Here is an 18,074-nt window from a genome sequence, read left to right on the forward strand (position 1 = left end):
TCTGCGGTAATGACTATAGTAAAGTTAATATAGTAAATGTAAGCAATTAGGAGGACTATTAACTAATGTTTCAATAAATAAACATAATTTGTGTTTAAAGTACATTGTGTGTATTTGTGACATCATTTACCTCGAACTGAATTATATACATGTAGTTCCTTTCCACCTACGAATATCTTCAATACGCGTGTAGTGATCACGGGTATATATAACAGGATATCTATATTTCAAAATATTGAAAAACAACGAAGATTAAAAATTATGAGCAAAGATCCTTGTAAGAATTAACATTATATCTTACTAACAATAAAACTTCACCGACCTGTTAGATTTGACCATGTAACTCCTCTAAATAAAGAAACTAATACAAGTACCTATGTGTGACTACATGTCATTGACTAACTGACTGCAATGTGAAAATCGAAATAATGATTTTCCGTGGTTAAGATAGAGGATAAACTTGTCTAGAGATTTGTAGTTATTTTTGTTATCAAGATTTGTTTATAGCTTGCCTCGAATTGTACTGTGCTGGACTGTGAAATGTAAAGTAAAGTAGAAACTAATTATGTCGATCTATTTACAAATTATGAAGGGATGAATCATATGCAGCATCAAAAGACAATACCAGGATCAATAGAAAGAGACGAAAATGTAAACAACTTTACAACAAACACTACAGATGGACACGAAACCCACAAAAAAGGGATTAACATAAATGTTCCGAAAGTCAAACCAGATCTTGTTTTACAAAGCGCACTCCGGTGTTAACAGTAATTATTATGTCCAAATCATCAAATATAATCATTGTAAAGACTCACTAGTACATGATGATTAAAACTGGTTTCATATCAAAATAGGCCTTATTTAACCTGTACTAGTAAGTTTAATGCTGAAACTTAAAACTACTTTACATAGACATTACATTTTAAATTCAGAAAACAATTTAGATATTATTCATTTAGGTTTAAGAATAGATTCTGATTTATTTTGAAAATGAATTAAAACTACAGCTACAAAGAAACCCGTGAAATCCTTATTCTAATTTTGAATATTGACGCTTAGCATAATACTACAGTGACGAATTGCGAAGTAGATTGCATGCAATCGATCAATGGGATGACGACAAATAATATGCTAATTATATATATACCCCTCTAGTAAAAACAATAATATGGTACTTAGACTGACAGCCAAATTACATAATGATGGAAAATGTCCAAAAACATATTTCATTTCCGTAGTTAATTTTCATCAAGATGATATTTTTAGTTGTAATTAATAAGAATAGGGGATATGCTGTTAATTTTAGCGAAACGACAAGATTGCCAGTTAATTAAAACAGATGTAGATGTCACCATACTTGGACAACTGATCATGCTTAGTACACAAAGATTGTAAATGATTTCATAACAGATGACCTGTGGTGTCATATCAACACTAAGATCTTGATTAGACAAAGTGCATATAAATACAGCACCAACCATTAACGAGGGTGGACAGCGACGAAGGAATATGGGAATGAGAGGAAAGGGAACTGGGGAAGGAGATGAAGGAAAATATGGATATTTAAGGAAAAGTTTTTGGGTCGATTTCCTTCGGGTAGTAAGGAGAGGGAAATAAGATTTGGCCGAGATAGGTGGGATCCAGGGACCCTCTGTTCAACCCTGAACTGTAATGGTTACAAAAGCACAACGCTGGGTTAAACTTATTTCTTTTTCGATTAAAGGGAAATAAATCAATAAAGTCAAATATGCATAGTGGAAATCAAATCATAGAAAGTATAAAATGTTCAATTTTGTCGGTATATGTATGATGTAATGCCATATCAAAGAAAGATCACAGTTACAAAAACGAGGCTGAAATTACCTTATCTGATAAAAGTGACGTCTTGCTTCTTAAACTCTGAACACTGTATTTTAAATAGATTATATTTAGTAACCTAAGACTAAAATTACTTCGAAATCCTCATTTAATTGAGGAAAAAATATAATGATTTGTAAAATTTAAAATTTAAAAGAAGGACATATATAATTCCAAGTCTTTTTACAAACATTTAGAATCATATAAAAGTGATACTGAAATATCATGTTTTATAAGTAGAATGGTTAAAAATCTGTGGCAAACATATTTTACAACATGCATGTAGTTATAAATATAAAAAAAAGAAGATGTGGTATGATTGACAATGAGACAAATCTCCACAAGAGACCAAATGACACAGAAATTAACAACTATAGGTCACCGTAAGGCCTTCGACAATGATTAAAATCAATACAGCATAGTCAGCTACAAAAGACTTTGAATGACAAATGTAAAGCAAGAAAACTAACGAACTGATTTTTGTACAAATTAAAGAACAAAAAACAAATATGATATACAGCAATAAACGACAAACATATAATTTAAGGTTCCTGACTTGAGAAAGGCAAACACAGAATGTTGTGGGACGAAACTAGTTTGAAGGCGATCCAACGTTAACACTTCCCCTAACCTGTGACAGTGGTGTAACAGTACAACTGAAGAACAAACTATAAAAATCAGAAATACAGCTAACAAAAACACAGAGAAGATGTGACAGGGTACTTATACATTCCAAAAACAAAAAGACAGATATAAGAGTACTCGCAGTTACTGACAGCTAGTTCAAAGCCAAACCCAACTTATAAAAAATCATTACTATGACTTCACTTCCCTATGATTGTTGTGATGATAATTTAAAATAAGTAAAATATAAGTAAACCTACCATTTTGATGCCTTTTTAAATTCTAAATCTGTGACAAGGATGCAAACTTCACACACGGTCTACAATAACTAAACTGGAACGAAAATCATCATATCAGTTTTTACTATCTTTTAAATGTATCATAACAAAATCTTATACAACTACCCCCAACGCTGGCATGCGGATAAACAATTAATTGTTGGTTTTAAGTTTTAAATTGAAAGGGCGTCAAGGTAAAAATGCAGATGAAAAGTTTAAAAGTGATTTAACTGATAACATTCAGATAGATACATGTGTATTAATGTTACTGAATGTAACCACATGCAATTATAAAGGTGCACATGGTACATGTGGTACAACAAGTGAATCACTGCACATAATTTACACTTTTTTTTTACTTTTCTTTTTTTTTAACCGTTTGCAAAGTTTTGAGATAAACTGTTTTCTTTTACTTCTGTTTCCTTTCTGAACAGCTGAGATAAACCCAGTTCTAGGTGGGGATCGTGTTGCTCAATCTTTAGTTTGTGTGTACTTTTGTTTGTCTGTTTGTCTTTTTTCTCTTTTTTTAGCCATGGTGTTGTCAGTTTATTGTTGAATTATGAGTATGAATGTCGCTCTGGTATTTTCAACTCTCTTTTATTACATTTCATTTTCATTTTCATTTCCATATGCAAGATGCTTGAGCCTTATTTGACCATTTGCGTCCGAACCATGCAAGCTTGTATCTATTTTCTAAACGTAAACATAGTGTAATGATGTACAAATAATACTCACGTAAATTTCAAATTGTATTTCTTTTTCCTTTAAATATGTTTAATATCTGGAAATATAATATTATTCAAATAGTATATATATATATGTATATTAAATCTTTCAGTCTCATCCATAGAAAACAAATCTTCAGGATAACAAATTTATAAATCTGTCATTTATTCATTTACTTTTTTATCCCCATAATGTCACACCAAAATGTGTTACATTGGTCAAATTTCACACTAGTTCTTGTATCAAATGGATATAATAGTCAAAATAATATGTTAATATTGGTAAAAATAGTTGTAACTTTTTGTGAACTTACCATTGAGGAAACTAATTTATTCAAAACCACTTGACCAAACCATTTGTCGGTGTAATAAAATACGAATATATCTCACTTATAACCATATATGCCAAACAAAATGTATACCATTCTATAAATATGAATGAGTGATATATCGCTTCATTTACTCTAACAACCGTATCTGATTCTGTAACTATTTCTTATACGTGACATTACATCTAAACATGGTAATTACATATTATAATTATTTAATTATCACTATAACGTTAAAATTATGAGAAAATGTTACACAGTATTTGTATATATGTCCAGACGATATTATTATGTCAAATGTTTCAGATATATTTATGTCTGGCCAATGATTTCCCAGATAACCTTGAAGTAATATGATTCGTAAAAATAAAAAAAGGTTTTAAAATATGTTTTAAATACTTCAATGGCTTAGTTTAACTATAAAACTCTCATACAAAAGAAAAAACCCTTATCATATGAAAATTTTCAAAAATTAACTGCTGTTCATTTATTGTCTTCTTGTACTCTAATCTGCAGATAGCTTTTCCAAACCTGAAAGACCTTAATCACGAGACCTTACATTAGAAATTCGGCAAGCGCGCAGCGCGAGTGCGAGGGAACAACTATAATGAGAGAAAAGATAAACAAACGTGTATTGGAAAGTCTACAGTTTAATTAATTTGGAAAGACAAAAATAATATACCAAATACTTTAACTTATTGTTCACGTGCTTTATGATTCTTTGTTGTTTGTTTATTAAGGTGTCAGACCACAAAATCACTCCCTCCAATTTAAGACATATGTTAAAGTAGCCCTACTCCGACACAAAATAGTGTTTTTGGTGTCCTTGTTTACTTAAACTAACCATCACATTTACAAAAATTGTCACTTTTGATTGAAAGAGAAATATATTTAGATCATTTTGAGCCAAAATTGACTTGTCTATGAGTTTGCATTAAACATTGAGGATTAATGCGCTCCATAAAATTGGGAATGGAAATGGGGAATGTGCCAAAGAGACAACAACCCGACCATAGAAAAAACACAACAGCAGAAGGTCACCAACAGGTCTTCAATGTAGCGAGAAATTCCCGCACCCGGAGGCGTCCTTCGGCTGGCCCCTAAACAAATATATACTAGTTCAGTGATAATGAACGCCATACTAATTTCCAAATTGTACACAAGAAACTAAAATTAAAATAATACAAGACTAACAAAGGCCAGAGGCTTCTGACTTGGGACAGGCGCAAAAATGCGACGGGGTTAAACATGTTTGTGAGGTCTCAACCCTCCCCCTATACCTCTAGCCAATGTAGAAAAGTAAAAGCATAACAATACGCACATTAAAATTCAGTTCAAGAGAAGTCCGAGTCTGATGTCAGAAGATGTAACCAAAGAAAAAAGTATACTATTTTCAGAATTTTAGAAAAACAAGGGTTATTCTTAGTAGTACATGTGTTCTGTAGGTACTTTTTTTTCTTCTTATTAGACTTTAAAGGAAGGTTGAAAATTGGCAAGTAGAAAGGTGATACATACCTCGTTACTTTGAAGTTAAACTCAAGGTAAAATGTTAAGTAAGTTGTGAAAATTGCAAAATGTGGTTGAATAGATAGGGATTTTTGAATTGGTTGTATGACACCTTAAGGGCACGATCGCTACACTTCGGCAACAATACTCGAAAACGAATTAAGAGTCAATGTTTTGAACTTTGAACATTTTTGGTGGATTATACTTTATTGAGTCGTGATAAAAGATGAATAATGTAGATATAGGACTTATTCTAGTATATATGCATGCATTGGTTCAATTACTTTCTTAACATTGAAAATTACAGGTAATTCTTTTCAAATGACTAAATGATGCAAACAAATGTATTGCCAATCCCAACATTTTGACAACTGTTTTTCAGTGACGATGTTACAACCTTCTTTTTTTATTTAATATGTTCAAACAACATCGTTCGTTTGGTGTTTAGTTTCCTTCAACCTCACGTTTGAAAGACGGGCATTGCACTGGCTCGTCATTGCATGGTGTAAGCTTAAGACAACAACAAAAACTGTCTCTCCGCCCGTGATATAATTTGTATTTGTATCTATCATGACAGTCATGGAACAGTATACAATGCATTCAATATATACTTCAAGGCCGAAGAATTTTTCAAGCTAAATAACATATGTGGTTTATGTGTGTAATTGGTTGTTATTATTTATTACACCCTCCCCCCTTTTTTTTATAATAGTGTGAGGTGATTTAGCACTTTTATTCATTTATAATCACGATTATAATTCATATTGAAAATAATTTATACATCAGCTAACAAAAAATATAACGACCTTTAAGGATAAATTTAATTCTGTAAAACATTTTGAAGCATAAAAAAATGTTTACCTTAAAGTCCTGAACATATGTCCCAATCAGTTCCGCTGGTATAAAATAATTAAAATATACTATGATAAGGGAATATTATTATAATAATACACATCATACTGACAACCACAAGACAGCTTAAGGCTAGACAATTTAATGTTTTATATTTATGTTTTATATATTGCCTTGTCAATCAAATACCATATCAGTTTGTACTTCCGCAGCAAACATTTCTTGGGAAAATCAGAGGCGGATTTAGGGGGGGGGGGGGGGGAAACAATTGGTTGCTTATATAGGGAATCACTGAAACGTGACTCGAGCGGGCCCACTCTTAGGTCAGTCAGTGGGTCCCCACTATGAAAATTTCTGGATCCGCCACTGAAAATTTAAGATTCTATATTTCATTCCGTGTCGTAAGACGAAGTTATGTAAGTCTAAATATTTGAGAAATGGTATCGATAAAAGATATATACGATTATTATTGTATAGTTTCAGCTTTTTCGTCGTATCTGGTACATGTATCGTTTACAGTATTATATTATGTCATACTTTTACTAGTGATGGATTAAAGTCAAAATAATTTGTCATGGAAAAGTGCATCCTAAAACTAGACTAATTTGAGCAGTACTATCTTTAGCTGGTATTACAAAATCAGGTCTAATTCAAAGTGATCCAAATACACGTCTTGTTCGTTTATGTACTCGTTGCTAATATTCTGTTATACAAAAAGAGCTGCTTTTGAATAATATCAGAATTTAGACCTGCAATCTGATTCAGCAAAAAATAAAAAAATAAAAAGAGGGAACGTTTACTTTAACTGAAGTTAACACAAGCAAAAACGAGGAATAGAAAAACAACAGTTCACACAATATTTTAAAAGAACTGAATAACTAAATCGAACAACCTAAGCCGAAAAATCTCAGGTGCTCCAAAAGGGTCAGTTGTCCCTAATGTTACTGATGTTGTAAATGTAAAACTCAGTTTGTGATGCGTAACGCATTAAAAACAGGTGGATCATATGTTTTTCTTATCTAGCTTTATGCTATTTATATAATAGTTTTTGAAAAACTGGTCATTATCGTGATATATGGACTGCCCACAGGACAGTGGTATTGACTAAGATAGTGATAATGACTGAGCCGAAGGCGAGGTCATTTTCGCTGTCGCAGTCAATACCACTGCCCTACGGGCAGTCCATGTATCACGATAATGACCAGTTTTTCAAGAACTATTATGTTTATTTCATTGAGAAACCATGTTTTGGAAAATTCTCATGAATTCAAAATGCCTACAGCGAACTTGAGTAGTTGTACGATTTCTATGGCAAAGAGTGAAGACCAGTTGTAGTAATACTGCCATTCATTTAAGTGCAATTTTTCAGTATATAAATACTTATTAATCAAGTTATCTTTAATTTTATAATTAACGAAAACATATAATAAACAATTCAACAACTTAAATATAATCATATATTAAAAACAGGAACATGTTTTATAAAAGGTACATCTCTCTAAAAAGAGAAACCACGCCCCACCGGTCATTAACAGAGAAATCACGCCCCAACGGTCATTATCAGACGGAAACCACGCCCCAACGGTCATTATCAGACGGAAACCACGCCCCAACGGTCATTATCAGACGAAAACCACGCCCCACCGGTCATTATCATGTAAAAGTTTGTTAACGACCGGTTTTCTGGTCCGTTTTTTTCTGTTAATGACCGATGGAATTTATTACTGAAGAATAGTGAATGTCATGTGACCCTTTTTAATCCAATAAGAGAATCTTATTCCGCACCGATATGAAATAAACCTATATATATATATATATATATCAGCGGTACACTAATATTATCAAATCTTAATATATGACCTTATAGGAATATTATTTGTCATAATTTGAAACGAAAACAGAGTTGGTGTGTTTTTGACATATTAGTAAAAAAGACAATAACTGTGACGGAAAGACAAAACACACACATTGAAAAATAAAAGTATGTAGAAAAAATATAAAGCAGACAAAACAAACTTAAGTCAGGTAGAAGTGGGAAGAAATGCAGTTTCTGCTCGAATATAGTCCACTGGTGTCTGTCTTGTTGCTCGTGGCTAAGTAACATTTTGATTGCACGTGGCAAGCGGTATAAATGTAAAATAAAATAATTAGGAAAAGTGTACAGTTACTGTACAGGATTGTGATTATGACGAGTGCAACAAGACCGTATTCATTCTTCAATCTTGAGACACAATTTTCTTGAATAGCCAACCAAATGATTCGTGTCGATCACAAAACGTAAAGAAAATAATCCTTGTTTTTAAAAGCAAATTTGTAAAACATTAACCCTTCATAGAGGAAATCATGAACAGTATATATAGTCAATATATATATATGTTCCTGTACAGGTCAAAGAACTTAAATGTTCTCTTATATCGTCCTTCAAGGATTTCAGTTGTGACTAAGATGCAAACTACACAATACCAAAAAGTGTATTAAATAACATTTGATTTATCATTTGTCACATCTAAATCTTATGCAACTGGCATGCTCACACGGAATTTATTGTTACGTTACGTCTGAAGGAGGTCTCGGTAAACACGCGAATAATTTAAAATGTTTTAACTGCTTACGGCTTTGTGATAAGAATATTTATATGCAATTTACTGTAAAATGCACTAGATATGCATTGTTGATTATAATTCTTTTTATTTATGATATGAATACATTGATACATATAATAGAAAATGAAAAATATCAAAAGATCTCTTTGAAACATTCCACGTTTCCATTCTCTGTGGTGGATCCGGGGGTCGTAGAGGGCGTATCCTCCCCCTTGATCGCCAAAAAATAATTCGATTCGCTCAGCACTATATATCTTCAATAATCTGGAATTTCGCCGCCTGTCAAAAATCCGGGATCCGACTCCGACTACAAGGCAGATATGTCTTTATCCTAGGTTCTATTGATTCTTTTATACTTTTTGTTTTCGTCAGATATCCACAATAAATCAGTACTTTAAGATGCAGAAAAATGAGTAAGTTATGTTTTTGGAAATCACTCAGGTTTCATATCACAAATCAAACACTACTCACTTTATCAAGAGCACTATTCTATTACAAGCAGCCATCGTATTGTATATTTAATATACTTTAAGTGCTTAATATATTATATAATATGCATTTCAAATCATAACTTATAATTCGTTAGGAGTGTTCATTTTACATCACATGTGATTTAACGATCATAAGTATTATTTTCAAAAAGTTGACAAGCCATTTTTTCATGAAATCAAACCCAGTTTCCTGCAATTATGTATATATATCATGCTGCCATAACTTATAAGTGTTTGATTTTAATTCCAAACTAGGCAAAACCCAACTGAAAAGTTTCAAGTCAACTTTACTTAAATAACAAACTGTAATCAACCACTATGTTTGTATTTATACTTAATTATCAACATACGTTCTTCAAATGCTGTAACTTTGAGTGTTTGAAGTATTTACATCGATAATGTACTTCAAATACTTTCAAAGAACTTATAGTAAGAGTGTTCATATTAACATCACATGTGATTGAACTATATAAAGTATTATTTTTTAAAAGTGGGTAAGTCATGCTCATTAGAATTACACACATTGGCAATTTCCTGTCATATTTGACGTTTCTGTATTTTGGTGATTGTATGTAGTGTATTAAAATCTTTTAAACGAATAAAAATAAAACAAAACAATCATTACATAAAATGATGCATTTCAGAATTTATAATAATCGTCAGGATTAAAATTTAGAAGATCCGGTCTCAATGGTTGAATCTTATTTATTTTAGATTTGCTTTATTTATTTTTTTCTAATTTACATCTATATATTTTTTTTATGTATTAATGAGGAGATATTAGTGGGTTTTTTTTCAAATAGATATAACATAATTCTCAATTTTTTTGCCTGTGATAGTTTGAACGTTAGCTTTAAGCCTTATTGCATATTTTTTGATTTGATATAAACAGACAATTTTGATGAGTCTGAAACACAGATTATATTTACCTTCAACAAAACCCCTCAAAACAAAAACAAAATACAAAGCCAAAAATGTTTAGATACTTGAATAGGTGAGGAGCGAAAAAAAGGGAGCTAAAAAGAATAATCAAAAACCATCTAAGGTCATCTTTGCAGGAGGGAATTTGAACTTTTTTTTTCGTACTAACTTCTGCATTTATCAAATGAGAAGGGATGTTTCTTATGAATCACACCAATTCCGAAGTACTACATTGGCAGTGTTCTCTCGGGGACGGGATGTTTCTTATGAATCACACCAATTCCGAACATGGACATTGTTCTCTCGGGGACAGATTGTCAATAATCAAAAACTTAAAAGGCATTGTTTTGACTTCCTTCTTTACTTTAATTCTTTTACAAATACTTTAAAAAAAGGATAACTTGAAATAGAGTTTCTAAAGAACATAAGTTGACAAACACACATTACAAAAATAAAATTTTATTCTATTCTGCTAGTGTACAAAACAATTTATCATAGATCTATGTATTTACCAGGCTGGTAATTTCGTATGCCAGACGCGGGTTTCAACTACAAAAAGACCAAACAGTGACGATTAAATAAAAAAACCAATAAAAGGTCAAATAGAGTGCGAGGTTAAAGAGCATTGATAACCCAAAATGACCCTAAATAGTTTTCAAATACAGCTAACTGTATACGGTAATACAACTTACCTCAAAGGCACAGGTTTGTCCGTTTATGTAAGTGGACTCAATACCGCATCATTTATATGCAATTGTAGAAAAACTTTGACCATCACATGTTTTACGATAATTTTTTAATCTGTTTCCCTTGAAACCATTAAAGGCATAAATATCAAATTATTTTTAATAACTCGTCTATCACATAAATGAACTCACATTTACCTGGAAGTGTGTAGGGTTAGAATTTTGTTTTTCATTTTTATCATAAACATCAGATATTATATATGGTGTTATCAAATAAATTAAATTGTCACAAAAGACGTAATAACATTATACCTGTCACCCAGTCTGTCCAGCTTTATGGGTAAAATAAAATTATCAATATGAATTTATGATAGAGTGTACTCAAACTTAATCCTGATCAAACAAAAAAGGTCTGCAATGTTAATAAAGGTGAACTATTTCACTTGAAAGTTCATGTTTGATTCTGTGTGATACGGTGAGACACGGCCCTTTGCTGACGCCCACGTTAGTTCGCTTATTCAACATTCAAAATATGTTTAAGACTGTAATCTGTTTTAACCTTAAATAATAACTCACCTTTCATAAATGTAGAAAAAAGGGTTTTGACCGGTTGTTGGAAGATTAAATTATATGTGTCTTTATACTAGAACATATTCCCTGTTGACATTCAAATTATTTGTTTTACTGACTTTACTGTTTTACTATTAATCTTGTTACAACAAAAATGTTCAATATAATATAGAATTAGCTCCGGAACCGTAGCTTTTATGTCCTGACTATATATACTGAGTGCCAATGAAAACGCAACACTTTGTTTTTTAAAAATAACATTATTATACAAAAAATAAATTCCTTACAGTAATTGTGAACGACAGTTAAAGATAAAAGTTTTTAAAAAATGTTTAATTACTACGATTTGAATGCAATATGTTCATTCAGCAAGCACAACGCTACAATTTACTAACTGACAGTCTCAATAACAAATGTGTCAACCGCGTGCTGCAACGCGATCTCTACAGCGACGTGGCATTGACCTGACCAGACGTCACATATGGTGCTGGGGAATGTTTGTCCATTCTTCTCGCAATTCCAAGTTGGCGCAGCATAACTGGTGGTGGCTGTCGTCGTCTTACGGCTGGTCCAAAATGATCCCATATGTGTTCAATTGAACTTAGATCCGGCGAAAAGGCTGGGCATGAAAATGTCTTAACATATTTGTTATTGATGAACGCAGTTGTGAGTCGTGCAGAGTGTGCATGAGCATTATCTTGTTGAAAAGGCACTGCTGGAATGTTGCTCCAATGAAATGAATAGTTCACAAGTTTATTTTTTTAGTGAGATAACATCATCTATATACTAGTAGCAGAACGTGAAGTTAAGGGATAATGTTGGCTTCTTTTTTGTTTGTCCTAAAACGCTCCTGTATGAAGTCCCCCTCAATTGAATACATCAACAAAACATCAAGGAGTGGACCACCATTGGTTCCCATTGGATTGTCTAGTTTTTTTTTAATTTCGTCCCTCCTAACGTAAAAAATATTTTCGTTTACGAAATTAAGCATATGTTAGTGTCAGTTTTAGAGAATTTTTGTTTGAATAAGTATGTTTTACCATTTAACACTCACTAAGACAAGATATATCTTTATACTATTGCAATAGGAAAGAGACGTAGGTTGTATGTACTTCACTGATCTCTGGATTTAGAAAGGTTTCGTGGAGCACTTTGGTGACCCATCAATATGTAGTGTCAAAAAATGACACTGATATAATCAGGTATAGAATAGTGATGGAAGATCCAGTTCTTCGTCTTTGGTTAAAATTCCAAATGAACATGGCACTGACCTATGATTATTCAGTATTTCTTTCTTGGTTTACTGTTGATGGAGTATATGTTGAGGTTCAATGTAAATTGTCAATACCCAAGTCCTTTATCAAGCAGTACAACCTTCATCAAAGAGCAAAACAAATACATTATAGTGCTTGATATGTCACTGTATAGCACCATACAGTAAGCACAATACATACCTAAGCTGTTCTTTACAAATATTTTTTTTTCTTTTTAAATCATTTAGTTATAAGCAGTCTATGAAAAACTATGAAAAATGAAGAAAAGGACAATAGACAAATACCTGTCGGAAGTTAAGAACATAGGGCAGCTGTGAGAAGATTTGGATATTCCTGTTCTTCTTACTTCTAAAAAAAAAAGGTTAAGCTGTGCCCTCAGTACAAGCATACCTTTGTCTTGCATTCTGCACCACTCATCACAGGAGAGACTAAATTAGATCAGTAATGGTGTTCTACAACTGCTTTATTTTCGATGACTTTTCAGGGACAAATGTGTCTTACAATGTACTGTCTTCTATACAATGTATTGACATCAGTATTATTCAGGAGGAACCTTTTAAATTATGGTCTTAATAAATTTCTGTATGTTACATGAATCCATGATTTTTTTCATAAGATATGAAGATGATATCATTAATATTATTGCCGTAAGGGCAGTATTGCATCTAGATTATGATTATTGATTTTTGGTGTTTTAACACCACTTTTAAGCACAGCATTTAGGCTATTTCCTGGCAACCAGTTATTATTGGTAGAGGAAGCCGTGGTGCCCGGAGAAAACCATCAACCTTCGATAGGAAAACTAACAATCCTAGTCAATAGACAACTTTCGAGTTCAATGCATTTCTGTCAAAACTCTGGTTTTAGTGAACGTCATTTGTGCCGTTAGGGGCAATGTCACTTCCATTTCCAATGTTGAGCGAGTGGTTGGAAAACTATAATTCTATATTGTACGAATTATTTGGCAAATTGAATTCTCAAAATTGACAATCAGCACTGCTGTCATTAGGGAATTGTCATTAAGTACCTACAGAACAACCATTCTTTCTAGTTTTTCCTGCACAATGAGATCACTAAGACGATTGATGAATTTTAATAGTGCAGGGATACAGGCGATTCCCTCTATCTGGTAAATGACGTCATAAAGGCACGTATAATTGACGAGTTGTTTAAGGTGAGGGATGAACTCGAAAGTGGTCTATTTTAAAGATTGCATCAAGAGAAATTAAATACTTGTTGCTCTTGCTCCTTCTTTTTTTTTTTTTGAAGTTTATGTTGCTTAAACTTCAGTGTTTGTGGAATGTTGTCTTTGTGTCTTATATTATGACAATGATGTTGCCTCTTTTTACACCGGTTGTTTTTGATTGGCTATTGGTGTCTTCTCCATTTCATTTCATCTGACACTGAAAGATCATATGTGAGCTGTATAAGTGTCAAAAAATGTTTGTACAACGACATAATACATTTAAATTTTCGGAACTTATGTTGAGTACACGAAAACCAGTCCTGAAGAAACTTTGTTTATTTATAAAAATATTAATACTTGTGTTTGTCCTCCTGGCTAGTGACTTCTGTAACCTCTCTCCTTGTTTTGTATATATTGTAAATAGTTATTGTTGTTATCTCTGTACTGATGTAATGCATTGGCTTTATGAGAATAAAGATATATATATAGCCCTAACATTAACAAGAAATACATATACTTCTCTATTTCCTTTATTGTTTTATTTTGTGTAGGGAAAGACCTGTTTCTATAAATAACTTACAATATGTACAAATATAAACAAGTCACAGTTCATTTATACTTTGTACAACATTACAAATAGCGGACGGACAATTAAAAATCCCATTATTTACCTTAAATATTCAGTTAAATAGAAAAAAAATAATAATAATATCCATAACATTAAAATTAAAGGTAATATCATCTAATAAAGTTTGACATGTATCTTATAAGTATTCAATGTCATTTCCTTGTATGTCAAATATGCTTACATCAAAAACTGGAATGTTTGAAGTCTACTGTTATAAAAAAGAGAAAAAAAAATAACAATTAATGTTTTAAAATGTCACAAATCAAATTTGGAATAAAAAAAATCAGAAATCAGAAGTACTGAATTTATAAAATTATCTATTTTCCAAATTTCAATAAGATAGATTTTTTTTATGCAAAAGGAAATAATCATTTCAGATACAAACACAGCTGCATAGTTAAGAATTACACTTTGAATAGTTATGCATTTGACACCTTTTCCTCTCACAAGGTAAAATTTAATATTGTATGTTACTAATAAACACACAGATCTTTATCTCTCGTTAGCTTAGGACTATTGTAAAGATATATAAAAATGCCTCTTGTACTTTACAGTACCTACTGGTATAATAAATCTAATCTTAATACCCTCAGCTACAGAAATGCCATCTACAAATATCCATAAATAAATGCATTTTTTAACTATTGTCCTACTGACTTTTAAATGAAATAACAATGACTCAAAACTCTTCAAAAATGACTAAAACTGAAAATATCTAGTTATAATTTTTCCAGCAGGAAATAAAAAACATTCGGAGTGTTTTCACATGAAATGAAATGTTTTTCTTTAAATGCATGATAAAAAGTATACTGTACATATTTAAACCCAAGTAAAATGAACAAACATATATGTATTTAATCATTTATAATTCATAAACAAGGACGACTATGAGCTATTTCAAAATTTTAACCAATCTAATTGTAATTAAACATGTCCCTTTTGATAAACAATATGCTACATGTACTAGAAAGAGATTTTATATGTAAAAGTACCCTTATAAAACGATTTTAAATCATGAAAAATGTATTGTAACGTGGCTACATGATGTGATTTGATCTTACATAATGTGGATCAATTATTATTATTATTATACTAATTATTTTTTCAATTTCATGGGTATAGAATAAATTTTCTATTTGAAATATATGCACACTTTGGCAAAACCATGAAATAAAATATTCAGAAAAAAAATAATCTTCCCTCAATCCATGAAATATTTATGAATCCTCAGTAGAAGTCACAACTTAAGATGGTACCTAACACTACAGGGAGATAACTCTGTAAAATCAGCTAAACGTTTTAATTACGTTGTGTTAAGGGAATATTAAGCTATTCAATGATCAAAATTAGTGTTTGTCAAACTTCTATATAACCAGTGTAATTTTTCTGATAAACTGGTTGGTTCAATTTTTTTGAAATTTTTATATTTTTGTGAAAGAGTCAAAGTAAATATTTTGTCAAAATTTTATGAAAATTAAATGAGCCAAATTAATTTTAGTCAAGGTGTTGGGCACCACCTTAACTGAGTGGAATTATATAAGGACTACACTAGAGTATATTATCACAGATAAGACCAGTCAAATGACTGAAATTGATAAATAAGAGAGATACATGTCAAAATCAAATACAAAAGTAATGAAAAATGGGAGATTAATGTCCTAATTAACAAACAAAATGTCATGAAATAATGTCAGTTATAACTATTTTAATATGCATTTCTAAGAAAAATAAAAATGCTATCGCTGAAAGATAGATAAAAATAGCCTTGATATCTAACAAAAATTATAAATAACAAATAATATTATCTACATATATGATTACCTATTTACTTTTTAAAAATAAGTTTATCTACAACTCATGATTACTCATCTGCAGATAACAGAGTTTCATTTATCATATTTATATTCCCTTTACACATCCACAGAATCGTGACTCTTAACTGTAAAGTTATAATTGAGTTATTTCCCCTTACAGGGAGTAGACCCCGTTTTTGGAAATCTTACCTCGATCAACTCTTTTTCCCAGACTGGAACTTCTTTTTAACAAAATAAACCCCCAAAACATGTCTCTAGAAATGATATCAAGTCAATTGAATGATTTCTTAACTGAATTTATGGATGGAGGTATTGACCAGTAAAAATAATATCTATTTACTAGATTATAAGTTTATAATGAAAATGTAAAAAGTTAGATATATATTATACATGTCTGCCACTTTTTGTTAATATGATTCATAAATGGGAAATATTTCAGCTGAATAAGTAAAAATTCTACTTCTGAAAATTCTCCACAAATTGATCCTACTATTCATTATTGAGCTTAGCTTTTGAATAACAATGATTACAGAAAGTGTGTTTTGTAGAATAATATCAACAATTATAGTTTGCCATTGCATGATTGGTATTTAGACTCCAACTAAGGCCAGGAACAGACATATGTATTTGGTTTGCATATATCTTAACAAAATTAATCAATAACAACATATTTTCAGGATAAAATTGATATCACTTATATTTTATTTTACTGTATTTTTTCTTCTTACTGACTATTTACCTACTTAACTGACCCTATCTTGGATTCTGTTTTCAGACATGTATTTTTGCAACAACAAGAACCACCATAACATAATACTACCTAAAATTTGTGGTCGTATAATTGGCCGTTTCAGAATCTAAAGCATCATGGGTAATTTCATTGTTTGTACCCCAAAATGAAAATAACGTCACATCATTGGTTGAATTTCCATTGTTCATGACATTTTTAACCATTCACAACGTTTTGGAGTACACTTTTAAAAAAATTACCCAGGATGCATTAGATTCTGAAACGGCGAATTTCAGTCTTTTGTATATTATATATGCCTACAATCACGGACCTGTAGAATACAAATATATTTTCAATACAATTCTGACCACATTTTTTGTAAATATTGTCTGAATAAGTTCCTTTTTTACATCACTTGTGCATGAAACACAAGTCATTCATTAATTCACCAATTGGAGAATAGGACATACAACGACCATTAACACCAAATGCATTTTACATCCAATACAAATATTTTGGCACTTCAGAATATCAAAAGATAATTTACATAATATTGTTTTGTATTCATGACAGCTTGGATGAGAAAATCTTGGCTATTCTTTTTGCTTCTTCAGCTGTTGGGAGTTGTCTTCCCTTTGTTTGTCCATTAAATTTCTTCTTGTCTACAGAAAGTTTCTGTTTCATATGGAATGCCTCCTTTGTCTTCCCTTGTTGTCTTTCAGGATCATCAGACACATCAGAATCCTGCATAAAATATAATATTCATAAATTCAAAAATGAGGGTTTGACCTTGAAATAAATTATACATAATGATGGGTTTTATGGGATACTGAATTCCAGATACAGGTAATTATAGTACATAAATTTTAAAGAAAGCATTGGACAGACTGAAATTAAACCTTAAACATAGAGGAATGAAAAGAACACTATAACAGTCGTTATAAAATCGTATTCAGGGAGAGCAATGGCCTTAAAAAAATTGTTGGCAAGTAAGGTG

The 18,074-nt window shown here is 31.3% G+C and overlaps 2 protein-coding genes across 9 annotated transcripts in view; both read right to left on the bottom strand.

The window, feature by feature from the left end:
- The window catches only part of LOC139485550 (inverted formin-2-like), a 77,075-nt gene extending 65,992 nt beyond the window's left edge, over positions 1–11,083 (bottom strand). Inside the window, exons 1-3 of one of the 8 annotated variants that reach the window (XM_071270111.1) lie at positions 10,882–11,083; positions 3,498–3,543; positions 2,745–2,812 (exon numbers count right to left, since the gene is read on the bottom strand). Coding sequence is in view for 1 of the 8 variants with exons in the window: in XM_071270105.1 (XP_071126206.1) it covers positions 323–339 (17 nt within the window). In the remaining 7 variants the exon portion in view is untranslated. Of the gene's footprint in view, positions 1–130; positions 184–322; positions 416–2,744; positions 2,818–3,497; positions 3,544–3,801; positions 4,134–6,183; positions 6,338–9,248; positions 9,294–10,881 lie in introns of those variants that run through there. The other 7 variants (XM_071270107.1, XM_071270109.1, XM_071270108.1 and 4 more) reach the window with 7 other exon arrangements.
- Positions 11,084–14,421: 3,338 nt separating this feature from the next.
- The window catches only part of LOC139485552 (C2 domain-containing protein 3-like), a 37,598-nt gene continuing 33,945 nt past the window's right edge, over positions 14,422–18,074 (bottom strand). Inside the window, exon 45 of the mRNA XM_071270115.1 lies at positions 14,422–17,821. Coding sequence (XP_071126216.1) covers positions 17,642–17,821 — 180 coding nt within the window. The 3' untranslated portion in view covers positions 14,422–17,641. The remainder of the gene's footprint in view (positions 17,822–18,074) is intronic.

This window comes from Mytilus edulis, chromosome 8 (genome assembly GCF_963676685.1).
Source record: "Mytilus edulis chromosome 8, xbMytEdul2.2, whole genome shotgun sequence".
Lineage (NCBI taxonomy): Eukaryota > Metazoa > Mollusca > Bivalvia > Mytilida > Mytilidae > Mytilus > Mytilus edulis.